A 22,459-nucleotide genomic window follows, 5' to 3' on the forward strand; every position below is an offset into this window, starting at 1 on the left:
AAGGCAAGGAAGGAAGTTGGGTTGATAAGAAACAGCAGATAGGCCTACTGATTTTCTGAGTAACCAATAAAACCTCAATAAAACATATCATATGATTTTCACAGTCAGGTTTATTGTTTAAGTTTTCCATTACATGAATACAGTTTAGAGGTCTGTAAACCACATTCTCTTGATGGTTTCACTTATTTCCGATGCAGATCAACATTATTGTGATACAAGCGGAGTGTATTGTTGCAAGAAATTTCTCAAAATAGGTGAAACTGGATTGGAAACAGGTGAAACCGTCTCACCCCACTGGCAGATTTTTCCACTTGTTATAAGGAAAACAAGATTTCAGAGATGCCTCAGTGCTACACTAAATGTCTTGTTAAGATCTTGCATAGCAGTATGTCTAATGCTACTTCCTCCCTTCAAGCACAATGTGTTTTGGTTTTTTTTCACTGTGAAGTTCCCCTTCTGGGATGAGACAAGTGTTGCATTTTGTCTTGAATCGAGGAAGTGAGACGCAGCACAGTGTGCGGTTTACCTCAGATCAGCCAAGTGACAAAGGACTTCGGTTCAAAGCAATGGGAATGAAAAGGGCATGACCTGTACTTCTCAGATGTTCCCACTTAGGGTGTGTGTGTGTGTGTGTGTGTGTGTGTGTGTGTGTGGCTTCATCGTGCCATCCTCATTGAGAGCACTATAAAGTATCTTTCATCCTCTCTAATAGAGCGGGGAGAGTCAGTGCCCACCACCTCTCTCTGTCACACTCTGTCCCGCAGTCTTGTTTGAGTTTCGCAAAACAGATTCCATATGTGCAATAGTTCAGAGGTTAAATATTTGCAGAGTGTCTAAGGTGAGGGAGCTTGAGCTTCAGACAGCTCGACGTCTCGTGTGTGTGAGCTGAAGGAGTCGTCCTCTCAGGCTGCGGTCACACCGAGCGTGTGTGGAGCGGTTTGTTCCAACTCTGGAGCGTTTCTTCCTTTATTTTGGTTTGTTTGGGCAGGTGACAACACTGCTGTTCGAACCTGAAAATCTGGGCCTCTGTCCTCTTCCAGGAGAATTGAGGTGGTGAGGTTCGTTAGGAGCGAGAACATAATCTGAACCAACTAAAACAACATCAAAACGCAAGGGTTTATGGGTAGAAGGGGAGGAGATGGATGCTGACATCTGATTGCCAGCAGTTCCTCATACTTGGAAAGCCGAGCAGAACGAAATGAAACCACAGTCTGGACTGATGCTCATATTCAGCTTTTTCTTCATGTGTTCTCAACTGGTATGAAATCATATCATAATCAATCAATCAAAATCTCTAACTTGGCTGGATGACAGGTTACCAAAACTGTCCAATAAACAAGCTGCATGTGAGTGAGGACAGTGTGAACATAAACAAACCAAAGACAAACCACAGACAAAGACACAAAAAACTACAGTTGGCCACTTTGGTTCAGACCACAGAAAACAAACTGTAGGTGTGATCACACCTTTTTAGACACCTACTTCAGTCTGTCACACAAAACTTTTTCTCATCTCCTGTGTGTGTGTGTGTGTGTGTATTCTTGGATCGCTTAGAGAGCGAGAGGAAGAGAGAGTGACAGAGACAGAGAGAGAGAGAGAGAGAGAGAGAGAGATGGGTCAACTCTTCTCCTCACAGCTTACTGTTGATGTCTTTGCCACATGACCAAGCAAGAATGTGAGTGTGTATCTGTGAGTGTGTGTGTGTGTGTGTATGAACATGTGTGTTTTCTTGGCGTGCGTGTCCACCGCTGATGGCAAAACACACCTCCTCCTCCACTTTTCTTTGTCATCCTTCTATCTATCCTTCAGCGTGTCATTTCATATTTCGGCCCTGCGAATAATAACGGCATCTGATTCTCGTCATGCATCGATCAGACGGCGGAGGCAGAGGAGGGGCACCGAGAGGAGGAATGCATCAGGGGGAAATCCGCAGGGGAGTGAGGAGGAGGAGAAGTGACGTGGAGGAGGAGAAAAAGAAGAAGAGGAGGAGGAGAGAGCAGGGGAAGAAGCAGGGGGTTAAGTAGCGGCCTATCCACACACACCGCAGGCTCATGAATCTTAACTGTGGGATATCTGGAATTCAGACTCGATTGCTGAGCGGAAATTACCAGAAATGGGGGAGGGAGGGAGAGAAGGAGAGAAGGAGGGGGGGGGGGGGGGTGGCAGCCTAAAAATGTAAAAAAAAGGACAGTACATGCTGCCTCTGTCCTTTTTCCGCTCTGAGAAGAATACTTTGTGCTCAAGTTTGATAGTTGCATTGTGTCAGAGGGGAGTCCTGCACACTGTCTGAATTCTCACACCAAATGTTTCTGCATGCAAGTACCTCCATAAAACAGATGAATCATTATCTCACGCGTGGGCCAACTTCCTGACATTCAAGTGTAAACTGCAGCAGAACTCTTTGGGGATTTCTGTTTCGATGGAAAATGGGCTTAAAGCCGGAGTTGATCCCCAAAAAAAAAACTTGATATCCTGCTTCATATCTGCTTGGTTGAGTGAGGGAAAGATAGGATACAGAACGCATAAGCCACATTATACAAAACCCTCCAGTTACAATAGTGATTTACACACTGGGTGTCACCCTTCCAAACAAAGCACTCTTGTTTCAGCCCTTATCTTCCACTCGCTATCAATCACACCTGTTTAAACTTGAGTCATATAGGTAGATATTTAACTCCGTCTTGCACAGTTCCCCCTCCAGTTTCACAGTGGGCGCTACCTGTGAGGTTTGACAGTTACTGTATAAGACAAATGAGGGAAGTTATGGAGCGCAGTGTGAGTTTATGTGAACTGTAAACACAGCTGTCCTCTATGGCTGTGATAAACTCTCATACGCTGAGTAGCACTGACAATACTTTGCTTTAGGCCCTTCAAAGTTGAAGTGCACAAATAGACCAAAGATTTTTCCTTCCTTTGGATCATTTCTGCAGCAGAATGCTGTAGTGGCATTGATTTAAAGGTGCGATCACATCTACAGTTTGTTCTCTTTGGTGCGAACCATAGTGGAAAAGTTTAATTTGTTGCATTTTTGTATTGGGTTCGTTTAGGTTCATGTTGCTCAGTTACAAGGGAGCCACGCCTTGTAAACAAAGTCACATGACTCAAATGTAGCTTATTTATTGGACACAGTTTTGTTAGCCTGTCATCCTGCCAGGTTACAGATTTTGCAACAAACCTGATTCCAGTCCCTGTAACTTTAGTTAAGCGTGATGGACTTATCTGTGCTTAATATGAGAATGAGTAACAGCTGAATATGAGTAATAAGTTTGCCCTCTATTCATTTTGTTATGCTAGGCTTTCCATGCATGAGTAACTGCTGGCTATCAGACGTCAGTATCCTTGTGTTTTGGGGTCAGTTCCTGTAGTTCAGATTACATTCTCACTTCTAACGAACTGTACTGCAGTTCTCTGGAAGGAGGACTCACATTTTCATGAATCTTATCTCAGTGCGTATGGCCTCATTTCACCTGGACAAACTAACCAAACTAAAGGAGGAATCCAGAGTTTGGACAAACCGCTCCAAACATGCTGAGTGTGAACGCACCCTAAAATACTTCAAGCACCTGTGCACAGATGGCACTTTGAGGCAAATCCCTCCACTCTGATCACATTACAAGGGACTTGTAAGGCCATGATAGAGTGCACAACTGTGAGCAGCGTGGGAGGATGTGGGTATTTGTAATCCAGGCCCACTGGTGGTGGTTTTCCCATAAGGCCGAGCATGTGTCCAGTTGGGAAGGGGGGTGGGGGGGTGGGGGGGGCGGGGGGGTTTCATGGGAAAACAAATGCGATGAATCAATGCAGCTAATTGTTTGTGCACCCGGAGGAACATATGGTCCAAACCACAAAGGACTGACGCGGCATGTCCTTCAGAGTCAAGTTGTTGTGTGTGTGTGTGTGTGTGTGGGTGTGTGTGTGTGTGTGTGTGTGTGAGCAGCATGTTGAAATCAATACTCATATTCTCTCATTACATTTCAGCGATACAGTAATAGGTGATGTCATAGGGATCCAAACATGTGGTGTAACATAATACTCTGCGTCTTGATGTTACCAGTGAGTGTCTCTTTCTTTTCCACTTGGCACTTGGTTGACGTGTCGCTGTGTTCTGACTGGTTGTGGGCGGGGCCAGAGCCTCTGACTGTCTCTATGTAGCGCCCTGCAGCTACACAGTGTTGAACAGGTAAATCATGTAGTGTAATGTAATGTAATGTCGTCTCTGTGTTGATCTTTGTGTACTGTTGATGTTCATTACTATGTTGAATAGTTGAAATGTCAATTTTTTGTGATTCATGTGGACCCCAAGAAGAGTAATGGGGCTAATGGGGATCATAATAAACCATAATAAACCAATACACAGTTTTGGTACTGTTTTTTATAATGTTGCTTTGTTTTGATGGGTTAACATAGCTAGTTAGCAAGCATTAATTCCGTAGCAGTAGTTAAAAATAAACAGGAAAAAATGTAAATTACTTCAGAGTTGACCATCAACCCCAACGACAGACGTTTATTCCTGTAGTCTTTCAAATAAAAGAAGTAGAGAACTGGGAAGCTTTGAATGGCTCTAATTAACTTCTTGGCCATTTTGCACTTTCAAGGTGGAACTATTGTTCATGAAACTAAATCACATCAGTAGGGGAACAAAGAACCGCGGAAACCTGATTGGCTGTTGACGGCCGATGACCGTGAAAACCTCAGCCGTGGACAACTTTTTCTCAGTCGACGAGCTTGTTGACTGAGTTGTAGCTGGTTGCTCAGCTCTACAGGAAATGAATGGACTTCTGCTGACTTGTGTTGCTCACAGTGTAAACACAGGGTTAGACTGGAGCATCGGATGCATCTGACTTGTTGTATCATATGTTAAAAAAGGCCAAAAAACCTTTCAGATCTGGATTATACTCCTCTACACAACCACTGCACTGCTCTGCACCTACCTAAACAGCAACAGACTAAAGGGACGACCTGCTGGCTTGAAACAGCCCATTCTGCAGTATAAAAACTGAATTCTATCAGCAATGAGAGACTAATGGGACTGAAGACCTTCTGAATTGCAGATACTGACCTTTTCTGCTATTGCAATGGGGAAAACTTGCTCTATAAGTGTCTGCTAATTGCCTAATTTTTAATTGTTATTGAGACCAGTTTTCCTTCAAGTTTTTATGGCCATGTGATACTGAGTATGCAGTCATTTTCTTTTACTTTGCAGCTCTTGGTAACCATATTAACAAATCTGCTGCAACAATCGTTATTTTTTTACTTGATGAGAGATCAGCACAGATCAAAGCCCTCATTATGAAATTCAATTTATTGTAATTCCAGAAGCTACTTAAACTGCACAGTTTATCCCTAATCAAATAAAAAAACTATAAAGTTTAATTGCGCCTTGAGATTCTGTTTCACTCGTTCCTCCACTGAAGACCAAACCATAAACAGAGCGATATCAAATGTTTGTATTTCCTCAGTAATTTCTGCCTTTGAAAACACAGGCTTTTATCAAACAAGAATAATATTATGATCGCCCAGCACAGACATAACAGTCACTAGTATTGTGTGGCTGCATGTTTGGGGAATCTTATTTCCTGAGTGAGGCACTGCAGTGTATATGCAGTGTGAAAAAGTGCAGACACTCAGCGCACTTTCTCTAAAAAAAAAAAGAGTTTGTAAACACTGTCACACACACTCTCAAGAAACACAAAGACCCTGCAGAGCGTCGTCCAAAAACAAAATGAACTCATTGGATGAAGTCGAGATAAAGTAAACACACACACACACACACACACACACTCCAGTCATCTATAATCACCCTCAAGGTTGTGATGGGTGGGTGTGTGAAGGAGCAGGGGAGCAGCCATCCTTCCCCGCCCCTTCACCCTCTACCACACACACACACACACACACACACACACACACACACACACAAACACTGTCAGTAGCATTAAGCACTGAAACAACATAGAGCTGGGTCTTACTCATACTTGAGGACTAAGCATCGCAGCATGAATAATACAGCGACAGCCTTTAACAGCCTGTCACACTGTGCACGTTTTGCACTGGTGCCGACTGAATACTGAACCCTAATGTGGTAAAAGTGACAACCTGAGGGAAAAATGCGATCCTCATCATCCCCATCACATGTACTAACATCCAACCGAATCCAAATATGTGGATCGAAGAAGCAGGCTTCCACGAAAAACAGCCGGTAACAAAGAAAGCTATGTAATCATTCATGATACGCAGTTTCTACTATGTGGCTGTTATAATGAGGCAGGTAAGAAAATGACATATGAGCAAATGCGCGATGCTGTTCTTTGCCTTTTATTCCATTGTGTTTTGTGATGCGCACACACACACACACACACACACACACACACACACACACACATACACTTGTGCTTGGTATGCATGTGTTGGAGTGTTTTTGGGCTGGGAGCTTACCATGTTGTCATGAATGTCTGCCTGTGAACAACCTGATCACTTTAAAAAGGAAAGCTTCCCTCCTCCTATAATGATTTCTCAAGCTCAGACACTGGGTGGGGCGGGGTAGCATGTGTGTGTGTATGTGTGTGTGTGTGTGTGTGTGTGTGTGTGTGTGTGTGTGTGCTCATGCGTACACGCCGCTCAGTGTGGCGTGGTCTGCACAGGAGAGGGCCGGGGACAAAAACGCAGGATGTGATACAGCAGGACTCCACTTCCTCACAGAGCTCCGGTGAAGCCACAGCAGAGCAGAGAGCGCCACCTCGTGGTCGCCGGGCCGCACGGCGCCCGCCGCTCTGGTAAAATTCCATTCCCACAGATAAGGAACGCACAAGTGCGGACAGAAGACTGCAACAGAGGGTCGGGGGAAATCATTCGATAAGACCCGAGGAGCCTTGAGTGCGTTTTCAGGAATTCCAGTCATCTCTGCTGCTAGAAAAAAAACAGAAAGGCAAAGACCTGCTGTGTGTCGGCTGCTGAAAGCTGAAAGAGGATTTTTTTCTCTCTCTCTGTTCACTGAAGGTCCAGCCTGACCCCACCCATCTCCCTCCACACACACAGGGAAAAGCAACGCACACAGTCTGCAGAAAGGTTGATGTTTAGGATGCGACAGACTCATCTTCCATAAAGCATAGGGGCGAGCAGAGGGGCCTAAAGCTGAAAGACCCTCCTGTAACTGAAAGGTCACGGGTTCAATCCCCCCCAGCAGCCTGTTGAAGTGTCTTTGAGCAAAACACTGACCCGCAAAGCTGCTCGCCCCCCCCCCCCCATTGATAAGAGCATCATCTAAATGCTCAGAAAGGTGGATGTAAATGCAAAATGGCAGTCAGACAGGAACGCGCGCCTGCAGGCACTTCCCTCCCCTCCTATATGGATGAATAATGCATCTTGAAACTGATGTGGCGCTGTGCTGCGCTCGCTCCGAATGCAGACGCTGGCTGGCGGATACACCGGCAGACGAATTCCTGAGCCGACCCGCCCGTATTCGGAAAGAAAAAGTTAAACATTAACATTGCTAAAAGCCTCCTGAAAGCATTGGCTTCCATCTGGGCTTTTAAAAGCCACTGTTTAAAGAGTCCAGAGCCAAAAGCTATTAAGCTAGGAGACACCAAATCAATTTTTCCCTCGGGCCTTCCACAGCTATTGGCTGCAGCTGCATAAATCTTGAAAGCAAATTTTTAATATAAGATAGAGAGGATGATGTCATTTTTGGTGCCGATGCGTTACGTAATGGCACCGCTCATCTATAATGTGTCATGAAAGCATGTGTGCATGGATTATGAATAATGACGTATATTGAATGAAGGCCTTCTATGAGTTTTGGAAATACAGTGGTGAACTGCTATGAAGCTACAATGGATTCAAGTTAATTTAGGTATAAAAACTCACATTATAGTCCAGTTACACGGTTTAAGTGTAAAAAAGCTTTCCATTCATTGTCAATGGAGCCACTCCAAAGGGACTTTCCTTATAGTAGATTAGAAATTTGACTCTCTGTGTTCCAACTTTGCTTGTTAATGTTCACAAATATTAGTAATGTCACCAAAAAAATATCATAACAGACATGTGAAGGTATAACACACCCTATATACTCATAATAACCAAATGAAAGTGGGTTTTAGAGTGGATTTCCCCCCTTAATGGCAACTCAAGTCTGGCTGCCATGCAGTGACACTAGTTTGGGGTCGTTCCATTCAAAATGGATGGATATGTGGACATTAATCCATATGCAGATATTGCATTAACCAACAATTTCTACACTTTCCACATGTCACTCTAAAGTGTGTGATATTACTATAATATCCCACTAGCTTTGAGGATTTTGTTTTAGCTTTGAAGCAAGAAAATAATTGTCTGCTTCCCAGTATTTCCACTGCAGTGCTGATAAAAGGCAGCAACACTTGTCACAGTTTCACAACCATATGTTATCCTGAACAGACACGTTCATCACATTCTTCCTACATAACCTGCGATTGCACAAGAGCCGAAAGCTTGCCTCATCTTGTAGATACATACTTCTCTTTCTTGGCTGGAGGCCGTGTTCTGCTTGGCTGGACAGCAGGTTTCTGCACACCGTCTCCAAACAGCCACCACTGCTTTGTCATTGTAACTTTACAAAGCATCAATCAGTATCCCAATCATCCAGCAGAAAGTAAGAAATACCCATTATCATACTTATACATACTTATACATCATACTTCAATTCCTGCTCCACCAGGTCACACCCTCAACTCCTTTCCTATACATTTGTCACTTATAATCCAGCTCTATTGTTACTGTCCATGTATAGAAACGGCCAAATAAACTAATAAATCTCCAGTTTTATCAACAGCATCCTCACAAAAAAGAACTATAGTAATCCTGGTGTAAATTTTAGAAGGATACTATACACATAAGTATCTATAGGAATATATTACAGTGATACCATGAAAGATAAAAACATACCACAAAGTACAGAGGAAAAATATAAATGCAAGTTTATAGTATATTTTACATAGAAACTTTTCTACAGTTTGTCTAAGACAAGTAAGATGGATAGATGAAAATGTATATTATACATCTTAATGAGCTCCAAGTAATCTTAGTGTCATGATAAGAGCTTTATGGCAAACCAACCCTGAAACTGGTCACACTGCGGGTCGGGATGTGTGAGGATGCAGCGCCATCTAGAGGCGATTTAGGCAACTCCCCCATTCTCCTGAGCCCTGGAGAGGAAATTCAACATGGCTGCCTACATGTAGACGTTTTAGGATTATGGTGTGAAGTAGCTGCAGAACATGAGGGAGCAAAGGTAAACCAAAGCACACACACACACTGAAATAAATATTTTTAAAACACAGAGTGATAAAACATGCTGGTAAATAGCACACTAAACCATCATGCATTGCAATTACAGTCAGTGGGCAAAAGTCTGTGTTATTGATGCTATTGGTATTGTTGTTATGGTTTTAAAAGGCAAACAGGCATTATATAATCAAATATGCCATTACATTTCTGAAAATCACATCTAATTTCACTAATTTGCAGCTCTTTAGGGGGAAATTCAGCAACAGTGATAAATTGTAGATACCTGTGTAGAAAGATATCAGTTGTATATGTTAAACTAGATTTTTCACTTTTCTTAGATTATGGTATCTTTGATTATGATGGTAACCGTTTAATTTCCTTATTTCCACTCTTTTCCTCTCTGCAGCCACCATGGATGCAAAACAGATCATCCACTGTGCTCGTCAACTGGAGAAATCACACCTGGACAGAAGCTACGGGAGCATGGTGACTCTCCTCGGTGACCTCGACAAGTCGGGCGTCACAGCGGAGCAGCTGCAGACGACAGACATCGTCAAGGTCCTTTACCGGCTCCTGAAAACCTGCAGTGATGCCGGCGTGAAACGGGCAGTCAAGTGCTTGTTGTCTAAGTGGAAGAGGCAGCACAGCCAGGATATGGGCCTAAAATGCACGGAGGACAGAAAGAGCGCGACAGTCTCTTGCGGTGTTTCTGTTACAGATGGCGGTGCTGCCGGTGACGGCGATGAAGGAGTCATTTCCAAGCAGGGGGTTGGTTCAACACAGAGCCAGACGTGCGAGGGTGGGAAAGAGAGTGCGAAGGCCGCTGCAGAAGAAGAAGAAGAAGAAGCGGCGTCTTCGCCCGCAAGAGATGACCCGTCGACCGCAGCTTCCGCCCTCCACGCCCTTTCAGACGATTCCAAATCACTTCCTTCTGCTGCAGATGGCGCCTCTACCTCCTCAGACTCCTCACCTGTCAGGTCCACATGCGTCCGCCTCCTCCTCGCCGCCCTCTGCTCCGAGGCTCCTGATGAAGACGACGAGGCCGCGGGGCTGGCCGGAGCCGTCGAGCGCCACATCTACGAACTCCACAGAACCAGCTGGGCCAAATACAAGGCCTGTGTCAGGAGCAAGGTGTCCAACCTCAGGAACCCCAAAAGCGTCCACCTCCGGCAGGGCCTCCTGAGCGGCTCGCTGTCGCCCGAAGCCTTCGCCCGGATGTCGGCGGAGGAGATGGCCGGCGCCGACCTGCGGCGGCTGAGGGACGAGTACTCGTCCCGGGGCGTGAGCGAGCGGCAGCTGCTCCGCGGGGTGGAGGGGACGCCGACGCAGAAGATCCGCTGCAAACGGTGCGAGGGGTCGGACTGCAGGGTGACGCAGGTGTCCCGGGGCACCCTTTTCCTGCCCGCCTGGGTGCGGCAGGGTGGCCCCGATGAGGACGCCATGACCTTTGTGACCTGCAGCGGGTGTGGGGAGCAGTGGTACCACAGTGGCTGGGTCTGCCTCTGAAATCCACTGACATATTTTTGTGTTTTCGCTAGTGAGTGATGGGACGATCTGCTTATCTCACGATACGATTCGATACAGCCACGATACGATGTGATAAATAAAAGTACAGTGATAACAAAGTCTGACTGTGCAGAATTATGTTTATTTATGAGCCACAAATCTTTCTAGTGATGGCATTGGCTTTCTAGAATGTAAACAACAATCTAAAAATGTCATTACAAAGTACAAATAATACAATTTCAAATGGAGAGCTTGTGAAATTGTGATGGGCAAGCTGTCTCATTTGTGATGTAGCTACTGTCACGATTCATTTTTCTGCTTTACGATACGTATTGTCACATTTTTGCATTGCGATATATTGAATTTCGATATATTTTTGTTTTAGTTGAAGGATGACATGCTCCTCTATGGGTGGATAAACTCAGGAACACCTAGTTCCTGAAAGGTTGACATTTTGGAGATGTGTACAAGGTTTTCACCCAATAGCAGCGATGTCTATTTCGTCTACTAAATCAAAGATAACGTGATGGAGAGAAATAGACATGTACTTTTCCAGCCAGTCCACTGCGTCAAGAGTTTTCTTCTACATTGAGGCAGGAGGAATGCAGGAGGAGGAGAAACAGAAAAACAGAGCGCTCTGGCCGGAATATTCAGAATTCCTTATCATTCTTGGCATTCTTTATCGGTAAATCCATAAGCAAAAGCCCAGAATGGTGGAATGACGTTCCCACTCCAGCTCAGAAAAGCTGAGTCACTCCCTATCTGTCGTGGGCTGAAGCCTCATCTCATCTCATCTCATCTTTTCAGCAAGCAGCTCACATCATCTTCTCTCCGCTGAATCACATCGCTCCAATTGCTCTCCCTTCTATCTCTCTCCTTACTGCAGCTCTTTACTTTGCTGCATTTCCCAGCACTTCTCTCTCTCATCCACAGGAATATTGTAAAGCCACGAAGGCCCTGACCATTACTTGTAATTCTGGTGGTCTAGGAATTGAAGCGTATTCCACTGTTGCACTCTGCTAAATGCCCCTAGCCACCTACAATATCCCATTCATTTGGAGCAAAGTGGATCCAGTGGATGAGACATGTGACCCTAGAAAACAGTGAGCATGTGAGTCAGTAATCTTCTGCCCTCCCAAACAGCCTTCGGGGTGGGTATCCCATGATCCTCCGCTCTCCCCGCGTGGTCGACGTGGCACGGTGAGTCATTTACCCGTCATTGTGACATCACATGGAGGGGGGCCTTTACCGTCCGGGACCTCAGCTTTTAGGAAGACCAGTATCACCTTTTAAATCTCATTAATACACACTTACAGACGGGCTTTTATTTTGTTAAACTTTGCCTGTGTTAATGCTGTGTAACCCTGTTTTCAGTTCCATGTCTGGCATTTTTATTGTTAAATGAAAAATAGAGTTCGCACACTACTCGGCTCCCATTTGTATGTATTTATGTATTAATGTATTCTCTTTTTATTTCTCCAGCACCTGTGAAGTAACTGCATGTGCGTGCTTTTGAGTGTTTCTTCATGGCATTTTTATTGATAAATCTAATAACTCTTTAATGGGGCCACTGTTTAATCTTATTGACTTTTATTCAATATTGAGTTATTGTGCAGTGAAATAAATGAAATTCTAAGGAAAATGACTGGAATCTTGTAAAGGTTTTACTAGGAAACCCATAAGTGTTACTATTTAGTGGGAAAATGACATGACTTACTTTATGTAATAATAAATACTAGGTAGGCCAGCTGCAGTAATAATTCGTACTGAGTCACTGCTTTCATGGCAGCATCATATAAGAGTCTGACCTTTTTTAGTACGTGGAAATCTCATTTTTCTGTCTGCACTCTATGTTCAAGTTTCAGTTAATTTTACCCGTTGATCATGCTGCAAATAAAGCATAACCTGCTCTTATTTTATTTCTTTTTTGGCAGTTATTTTCCTCCTGTTCGCTTCATCTGTCTGTTGAGAATCCCCCCTGGTTTTGAGTTCAGTTTCAGTAAGCTCAAGAGGACAAATTAGGGAAGTCCAAACAGAAAACCCCCCTGTAACAGAAACCCCCTCGTTCTCCCAGCTAAGTGAATGTTGTCAGATGTGGCTCGGTCTTGTCGCTCAGATAGCGGGGCGGCTGTATCTCACGCTGTGGCATTTCTCTGTGTAGTGTCTCCTTTCAGATGCTCCCTATCTTCTGTGTGTTGTGTCGGCTGAAGGATTTCACCCTTTCAGTCTCGGTGGCTTGTCAGTCCCCCAAGTCTCCACTCATCTCTCTCTCTCTCTCTCTCTCTCTCTCTCTCACACACACACACACACACTCATACACTCACAAAACACACTGCAGACCGAAGTAAGAAGCTGAAGTGCTCATAAATTCAAGTTTTTTTAATTGGTAATGCCTCGGTATGCTTTAATAGGCTTGCAAACCGACAGAGAACAGCACAACATCGGCAACTGTCCGCCCTGCTGATGCATCCTTGAGCAAGACACTGAACCAGCTCCAGACCCTGACCTCTGACCTCTGACCTCCCTGTGGAGGGGGGGACAAGAGAAGAGAAGTCTCTGCATTTAATATCATTCGACACCAAAACTTCCAAACCCGATTTCATCAACTCGACTACATTTCTGGGGACAAAGTGGAGCAACAACTGGCGAGACATTATTATTTCAGCAATGTGATAAATTATTAAGATGTAGGTCACCTAGCTGTGAGCTTAGAGGGAACATTGGTCTTACATGCTCCCCTGATATGATTTATTTTTGTATTTTTTAGCCTATAGCTGGTGGAGGCTGAGCCCCAACGAGTCAATTCTTCGACTCTAACACGCTTGAGAGTCAACCAATGACTCTGGAAGTTTAAACTGAACATAGTTGACCAATTTTCCAGGTTGGGTCCATTGTATCCCATGGCCTATCTGTTTTCCATGGCACACCCATAGAGCAGAGGTATACTTCCAACCAGAGATACTGAGGTGAGCATGGATTGGAATAGTATGGAGGAGATGGAGAGTGAAAAGATCAGTTCATGCATTTAAGGTAAATTGGTGTAAACTTATCTTTACTCTTGCAACATTATTCATACTTATATCTTAATTTCTGTTTTTGTACACAGCTGTACAAAAAAAAATAATTTGGGAGTCCTGTACTTCTAAATAGAGCTCTGGCAATTTTGCTTGATTTTTACTAAAATTAAAAGATCAAAATGTAAAATATAGAAATGAAAAGAGGCGCTGTTACAAAAACACATAAAATTTGGATTAAGCCACAAGTAGCCATAGTGACTGTTGACTGCATGCAGGAAAGCGCATGATATCAGTAGGCGTGACAGACCCGGGTCATATGAGCGTCATCAGCGGTTTGGGGCCAGAGCAGCGGTGACACCGGAGCGCCATGTCACCGGCCAGCCTGAACACGGTGCAGGATGGATGAGAGGAATTTAACCACAACGACCCAGCCGTGACTGATAAACAGAAAGGTATAGTTGTGGCAAGTACAAAACCTTTTTTTCGGCGGCGGTGTTTTTCTCTCGTAGCCGTAATAATCGATAAGAAAAGTCGTGAGAGCATCGGAGCGTAAACTGTCAAGTCTGGCCCGGTCTGTTAACGTAACGCGCCCATTATCGGACAGCTAAGGTTTGTGGCGAGGCATCCATTATCGGACGCGTACCCGGCTGACGTGCTTCTTTCCGTTTTGTCGCCAAATGTGGACGGCGACTCAACACAAACAGCCAGTTCGCGGTATTTAAACAAGTTTACAAATGCGCATGGCAGTTTTTGTAACGATACACACCGTTTTTGAAGTACAAAGTCAAATTGATCTCTGCTAATCGGAACCGATCAGGCGCATCACCCTAAGCTAGCTCTGAGCGAGTTTGCGGTCGCGGTTAACTAGTTGTATTTTCCATGCTCTTAAACCTTGTATGAATAGGCTCTGCTCTAGCCTATACCTTCATATTTTCAACAAAAGTTGTGGAAGAGGGTGGAAGTGACGAAAAGCCAAAACAATAACGGGCGATAACATTAGCCTTGACAGGGCTTGGCTGCGTGTCCGATAATGCAGCTCTGAGTGTTAGCTAGTTAGTAACCGCACCAAAGAAATAGAAAGTAATACTGCAAGGCAAGCGAAGTTGTCATAAACATTTCGTGGCATTTTAACGACGTGTACGGTTTTTCAAAGTGTTTTAGCTGTAATAACCCTGGCTTAGACGGGTAATGTCAACTGTCAAGTGCTGTTTTGTTGTGTTTCACACCTGGGGACTACTTTCCCCACTTATTGGTGGTATATTAATCATATTTGTTGGTATATAAATCCTATTTATTGGCATATAAATCCTGTTTGTTGGTAGGAAAGGTTTTGGCTAATACTCAGTTAAGGTGTGTCACCTGAAGTAGCTCAAGTTTTGGATGGCATGGGTAAATTATTACCATGTAGACTTAACACCCTTGCTCTTAGATAGTTCAGACTGTGAATTAAGATAATGTTGGTGGAAATATAATGTTGTAGGCTTAGACCAAAGCCTGTGCTTCGTTGTTCAGAGGAATTAACTGCAAATCATGGTGGTTGAACCGCAGAAGAGCCTCCCCCTTTAAATCTTAGCCTTCTGCTGAAGTAGGCACATGACTGTGTGTGTGTGAGTGTGTGTGAGAGTGTGTCTTTCAGTGAATGACCACACAGACACACAGAAGTGCCTCTTGCAGAACTCTGCTCCCTATAAAGGTTGATGGGTTTACATGAGGCCAGTTTGGATCCTGGGCTGAAAATATATGGAAAGTCATGCAAATATTACCGCTGCCATTTCATATATGAGCACTGTTCTCCCAGCTAGGATAAAGGCCTATTAGTCCTAAGCCACATACCTAGATAGCATCTTGACTTTTTAATTTGCTGAAGAAGTCAGCTGTTCACTGCATTCACATCTTTGAACTCTGCAAAGTAACTTTTCCTCATAAGTTTGGTGAATCTGAACCCTAATTGGCTGCAGCCTGCACAGCACACCACTGTTGAATGTTATTGCATTAGGAGTGTTATTTTCATCATGGCATATTATCATTATTACACTGCTCGGACGGGGGAGTAATCAAATACAGGTTCAACCATGAAATAATATTTCAAACTTGCAGTCAAACAGTTGAACCTCTATAGAAGGCACTTGTACAGATGAGATTAGGGCAGGGTATCACTGGATTTTTACTTTTACTAGTTGAAACTCCATACTGTTTTAAAACAGTTCATTTTCTTCACACGAAAGCACATCATTATCCAATATTTAGTTATTTTCTGTGTAACATTCATTCATTTAATCTACTTCTCCCAATTAAACCAAACTGTACTCAATTGACTTAAGAAAATGCCCCAGGTCAGTAGAAAACCTGATATAGGCTTTAGACCTTTTAGATACTTTTTTTTATTATTCCTTAAAATAAATATTGCTACCAAAAATGTCTGTATCTTTTGTTTTTCAATGCCAAGCCCCAGCTATCCAAATCAAAATAACCTGATAGTCAGTGATTGATTGGTAGGGAGGCGATCCTATCTCACCATGCTCCATCTCACTATCTACAATGACTGATGGATCGATCCCTTAACGAAGCACTTTCTCACACTCCTCCTCACATTCAGGCTGCTCTTGGGAAGCTTTCACACTTTCATCTCATGGCCTGGTCTGGGATGAGGGTTGAATGATTGTCATTAGCCTAAACGGACACTAAACTGTTAAAAGTGTGTAAGTGTGGTGCCAGATTAGATTTGCACTTAAATCCTCATTGGTCAAATAAGGAGGGTTAACCTTTTCCCAGGCAAATATTTTGGCTAATAGGATTGGAATTGCTCACTTCTCTTCATTCCTGAGTGGTAGGTTTGCAAGTGAATGAAATTCCTTGGATGCGTGGTGATTTGTAAAGCTAAATATTTTCTCTCTCTGTCTCCCCTTCAGGTCCTTGAAAGCATGAATCGTCTGCAGAAATAAGGGTGAGAGATTATTTTCGAATGAAGTCACTGTTTTTGTCGTTGGACTTTCTGACGCAAGGGATGAAGTAGCGGCCAAGCGATCGGTCCTGTGATCGCTGTCCACGTGACGCACAACGCTGAACATTGCATGCATAGCTAATATTGCAGATACTGTAGGAAGTTCATTAGTTGCCTGGGCTAATGAGCGGGCTGTGGCTGCTTAACTGCATTAGCTAGTTGACTGACTGGATCGTTTCCTTGCACAAAATCCAGCCCAATCAATCAGTCTGAGATGAAGTGAAAAGTTCAATGGAATTATAAGTTGATGAAGACAGAAAATATCAGTTGCACTTCCCAACCACAACTTTATCTCGGGTCAAAGGTTAAAGATAAGGTTAATGCTGAACAAAATAAAGGAATACCCTCGCACTGAAGTGTGGTTAGTGTGGCTCTTTGTCAGGTAATTTTGTCATACTGTCATATTTATTGTTAATATTGCCTGATATAAGATAAGATAAGATGCACTTTATTGATCCCCTAGGGGAAATTCGGGTGTCACAGTGACCCACAATAGGTTGAAACGGTATACAAGCAAAGCCAAGCTTACTCAGAATAAGATATGGTGTATGGATATTGTTATTCTGTTGTTTTCTAAGTTGATTTATCAGAGTTGTTTGTTCCCCAGGTTGCAGTGTTTCCCACATCCTTGGTGTCCTCAAACCCCCCCCCCGCACAGTCCCTGCTCTCGGCGGCTCGGCTCAGCCATGACGTCCAAGTCGTCTCTGCTGAAGGTGATCCTGCTGGGCGACGGCGGCGTGGGCAAGTCGTCGCTCATGAACCGCTACGTCACCAACAAGTTCGACACGCACCTCTTCCACACCATCGGCGTGGAGTTCCTCAACAAGGAGCTGGAGGTGGACGGCCGCGCGGTCACCCTGCAGATCTGGGACACGGCGGGCCAGGAGCGCTTCCGCAGCCTGCGCACGCCTTTCTACCGCGGCTCCGACTGCTGCCTGCTCACCTTCAGCGTGGACGACGGGCAGAGCTTCCGCAACCTGGCCAACTGGAAGAAGGAGTTCACCTACTACGCCGACGTCAAGGACCCCGACAGCTTCCCCTTCGTGGTGCTGGGCAACAAGCTGGACGTGCCGGAGCGCCAGGTGTCGGGCGAGGACGCGCGCCAGTGGTGCCGCGAGAACGGCGGGCACCCGTACTTCGAGACGAGCGCCAAGGACGCCACCAACGTGGCCTCGGCCTTCGAGGAGGCGGTGCGGCGCGTGCTGGCGTTGGACGACAGAGGCGAGCACCTTATCCCGACCAACACAGTAGACCTGCACAGGAAGAGCCAGTCCAACACCACCTGCTGCTGAACTGCGGACTCGATCGGTGGAAATGGCGTCTGGCTCTGATGCGTCTGCTGTTGCCTCATGTGGGCCCGGCTGTGGCTTGTGACTCTGCTAAAAGAGGAACTGGTGTTTTTGGTCCGCAGGGGTTTGTAACTCATCTCCGTGTCATACCCTCGGATTGACTCTCTCATACACACACACACACACACACACACAAGGGTCGACCGATATCAACTTTTGAAGGCCGATACCGATATTTCTAGACTGGAGTCACCAATATTTTGTGCCGATATTCAATATTTCTTTTTAAATTTGATAATTTTCTTGCCAAAAAATTACAAGTAATCAGTGTTGCTCACATTTTATTCTTGTCAGGGTGAAACAGCCTCTGAAACAGCCATGGGACACTAAAACTCTCCACCTACCTATTCAATGGTAGGGAAACTCTGGGATACATCAGGCCTTTAAATGAAGAATTAATTTATAAAAACATAATTGACCAATTAAATGAATTAATAAAAATGTGCAAAGAAAATAAAGCCATTGCAGGTTTTATGGATGTTTCTATGTAGCTGTGGTCATCATATCAGAGGTGGACTACATGACTAGCCAATAGCTGATATTTATTTAATACAAGGCCTATATCGGCCTGATATATCAGTCTAACGCTACACACACACACACACACAAAAGAAGTTTCTGTAGGCGTAAATTGTAGGCCGCTCAAAAAGCTGTCAGATTCCAGTTCACAAAGACGACAGCTACTGTAACTCCTTTAGTTTTATCCACTGCCTGTCTGGGAGGTGTATTAATTAAATCACTATTGTGTTGCAGATTTCCTTCTGTCTGCGTTCCTCCCTCTAAGAGGCGGACTACTATGCTAACCATATGATCATGTAGTTGTACTAAGTAATGACTCATTTAGATGTTTTTTTTTTTATTATTATTTTTTAAATAAACCACTATCACTGTCCACTCTGTTGGAGTGACAGTGCCAAACCAGAGATCTTATAAATGTTGTTGATTTGTAAGTTAAATCTTTTTTTAAAATAAATTACATTTTTATATCAGCAGCAATGCCATGATATAGGTAAGCTGGTGGTTTTCTAAACAAGAAAAGAGGCTGCCGGTAGTTGGTTTTTTGAAACAAATTAACCAAATTAATTCTGTAATTCTTTGACTGAAAGGGTAGATTTTCCCTGTTTCTAGACCAATCAAAGAATTATATTTATGTTTTGGAAAAATATTAAGCAATCAAAACTGAAGTGATCACATCATTGACAAAAGGTATCTAATGCTCTAAAGCGAATGACCCCAGTAATGATCCATGAGTCAGTTGTGTGCCTGAATTGAGAAAGACCACAAGAGCTTTTAAAAGGTGAACTGCAAATGCCCCAAAGCCAGTTTAACTCACTTATTGTTGCATTAGCTGTTGAATTTGCTGGAGTTTTTATTTCCTGTTGTAAAATGTTTCCGGATTGCAAGGCTCTCTGCAGAACTGCTGATGTAAGATTCAAACTGACTGTAATTGCACTGCGGCCTGTAATGGGTAAAGTCTACATGATCTTCAGAAGCGCCAATTCTTGGCAAATGACTACACTTTTTTTTTTTTTTACACTTTAACTATAAAAACAAACAGAGGAAAGAAAACAGTCGTATTATGTTTATGTGTTAATAAAGTAAAGGAAAAACTCACTTCTTAGGTTAGCAAGCCTTCATTAATTTGTTGAATAATATTTGGTATATAATCTTGTGGCTCAGATGTTGGTCTCTGAATCAACGGGTGATAAATCTCAAATATTCAACAGCAGTACCCAGTTTGTCCACCTGGTGGCGTCCATATATAAACGACTTCAAAGAACAACGCCCAGTTTGTGCCTGCTGCCTACAGTAGACAATACAACTGCATGGTCACGTTTACACAGGGACTGTCAAGTGATATTTATATCAGAAATATAATTCACATATTGCAGAGGCAAAGTAGGCCGAATGATGAATTCCAGCATTAAATGGTGATTCATTTTCCTTGGTGGAGTCCAGTCTGTAGTTGCAAACATTAAAGGTCCAGCGCAATGACAATTGCATTGCTCAATTTCATGGTATAATTTGACAAAGGACGTGTGAATGTTAAGTCCCCCAAATTATAACTGTCAGCACTGTGGAAATTTGACTAACGCCCTTTGAAAAACTTCCTCTGGTTTTCAACAGAATCAATTTAGAATTCCAACTACTTCCTGGTGGATATGATGTCACCTACACCCAGGTTTCAATGAAGCTTACACTGGATCTTTAAAGTGGCTATTGTCACCTGATTAGCTATGCATAGTGTCGACCAATCAGAGCATTCATTAAAACCAGGGTGTAGGTGATTTGTTTACGTTGTGATAGTTACAGTTCTGCTACAGTGCTAGCTACAGATGTCAATATAAGTAATAGGTAAGAAGCTGTATAATGAGCAGGTAACTCGCTGTATATTGTCCTTTACAGTTTAAATAAGAATTTAAACTGTAAAAGGAAATAAAAACTCAAAAACCAAAACTTGAAGCACTTCAGAGACCAAAACACAAGAACGAGGCAGCAGACAACGGTGTCACGATAATAAAAAATATCGGTTTTACTAGAGAAGGTTACAAAAATCATCACTATATAGGAGTCATAGAACTATTTCCAACTTAAAAAATAAAACCATAATGAAACACCTACAGGGACTACAATGCCATCAAAGTACAATGGAGTTTTTCCTTTAGAAAAGAGTGGGGTGGAGAGGGGGGGAGGGGAGAGTGGAGGAGGGGGAGGGAGGAGGAGGAGGAGGAGGAGGAGGAGGGGGGGGGGGGGCAAACACCGCCTACCATAGTTGTCAGTACAATTGACTACACATCACCTGAAAAACTGCAAAGACACAGTCATGTCTCCTTCATGCAAATAACGAGGAAACAACAACACCCTGACACGCATCGTCTTAGAGGAAATTGAAGTTTGCCTACATCAACCTGGCGGCAAAAAGCACGTATATCAAACATAACACACATGGCAATATAGTCCTTTTTTATACAGAATAGACAGCTGCACACATGGACGATACTGACATGCTTATCTCATGAAAGTTCAAAAAATTGTCGTCATCTTCAGTGTTTTTGAGGGTAAACTAACCAGTGATGATCGATATATAGAATATAGTTCATGATTATTAAACAATATCTGATTATAAAATTAATGTATGAAAATTCCTGACTTGTTTTATTCATATAGTGTAAACATCCAAAACAGTCTCTGTGGCTCATATGACAGGCATGAGAGAGAAGAAAAAATAAAATAAAACAAAATAAAAAGCGACTTCCTCGACTTTTTGCGTCGACGCGTCACTCGTTTGGCTGGCCGTCGTAAAATAAGCAAACAAACAAAGTTCCATAAAATTATTATTTACCGAATCACAAGAAGAACTCAGCTGCCTAAAAACTGATAAAACGTTAAAATCAATTTCCATATTGTTTATTTTTTATTTTTTTCACATTTTAAAATGTATACGTCACAAGCACCTCAACCCATCATTATCATATCATGACTGCACTGTAATCCCTCTCACGACATATCATTTAAGATGTTACATTACAATTATTATATCAAATGCAGAACTAGTTATTTGAATGCTAAACACATATCCCAAAGGGTACATTTACATATTTGTGGAAAAATAAAAAGAGCATGGCAAAAAACATTGACCGTGTCCCCCCCCCCCTCCCCTCCCCTCCCCCCCCCTTTGTTTCGGGAGAGGTGTTGAACGCGAGATCTTTTTTACGGGGTGATTCGTCTATTTACAAGTGGACTTCATTCGCGAAAAAAGGGTGAAAGTTTAGAAAAACGAGAGAGAGAGAGAGAGAGAGAGAAGAGGGTGTTTTATATTCCACATGGCAGTATACTGATTCAGTTAAGGGAGAGTGTTTCTATGGTCTGGCTTTGGAACAGAACTGGCTAAAATCAGAATAATCATTTGGTTTGATACCTGAGGTGTATGTGTGTGTGTGTCACATGAGAAGACCAGACCAATCTATCCTCGATCTCCGCTGCTGTTCACGCCGCTGGTGATGACTGAAGCAAAAAACCACAAAGGTCTTTTTTTAAGCTCTCGGTAAAATCGGCCACACCTCCGGTCTCAAAACGCAACTGTTAAAATCTTGGTGAATAATCCTTGAGATATCATACTACTGAAAATCTGTTATATGTAATTTGACGAGAAGGAGGGGGAAGGGGGGCGAGAGGGAGTGCTTTGTGTGTGTGTGTGTGTGTGTGTGTGTGTGTGTTTTTTTTTAAGGGACTTTTCTCCCTTTTGTGTTTTTTTTTCCTTAAAATAGTGCAACAACGTATCGAGCATTACCAATAAAAAGTACCAAAGAGGATGGAGAGGAACAGTA

At 43.3% G+C, this 22,459-nt stretch overlaps 2 protein-coding genes across 2 annotated transcripts; both read left to right on the plus strand.

Moving 5' to 3' along the window:
• Window positions 1-6,196: 6,196 nt before the first annotated feature.
• On the plus strand, window positions 6,197-10,764 carry LOC139655049 (transcription elongation factor A N-terminal and central domain-containing protein). The gene is made up of 3 exons (XM_071532353.1): window positions 6,197-6,265; window positions 9,665-10,057; window positions 10,199-10,764. Exons 2-3 carry the CDS (start codon window positions 9,670-9,672, stop codon window positions 10,762-10,764), a joined length of 954 nt encoding a protein of 317 aa, XP_071388454.1. The 5' UTR covers window positions 6,197-6,265; window positions 9,665-9,669.
• Window positions 10,765-14,132: 3,368 nt separating this feature from the next.
• LOC139655027 (ras-related protein Rab-9A-like) lies at window positions 14,133-19,757 on the plus strand. The gene is made up of 3 exons (XM_071532324.1): window positions 14,133-14,233; window positions 16,691-16,725; window positions 17,390-19,757. Exon 3 carries the CDS (start codon window positions 17,469-17,471, stop codon window positions 18,072-18,074), a length of 606 nt encoding a protein of 201 aa, XP_071388425.1. The 5' UTR covers window positions 14,133-14,233; window positions 16,691-16,725; window positions 17,390-17,468; the 3' UTR covers window positions 18,075-19,757.
• The last annotated feature ends 2,702 nt before the right edge of the window (window positions 19,758-22,459 follow it).

The sequence above is a fragment of the Centroberyx affinis genome, unplaced genomic scaffold (assembly GCF_046629955.1).
Source record: "Centroberyx affinis isolate AG114_WGS23_722 - 3 ecotype Tasmania unplaced genomic scaffold, CSIRO-AGI_Caff_v1 ptg002185l_1, whole genome shotgun sequence".
In the NCBI taxonomy this organism is placed as follows: domain Eukaryota; kingdom Metazoa; phylum Chordata; class Actinopteri; order Beryciformes; family Berycidae; genus Centroberyx; species Centroberyx affinis.

Coding starts and splice junctions, on each gene's coding strand:
- LOC139655049 (XM_071532353.1), top strand. CDS start 9,670: ATGGATGCAAAACAGATCATCCACTGTGCTCGTCAACTGGAGAAATCA. Junction 10,058..10,198: donor ACAGAGCCAGACGTGCGAGG/GTGGGAAAGAGA, acceptor CTTCTGCTGCAG/ATGGCGCCTCTACCTCCTCA.
- LOC139655027 (XM_071532324.1), top strand. CDS start 17,469: ATGACGTCCAAGTCGTCTCTGCTGAAGGTGATCCTGCTGGGCGACGGC.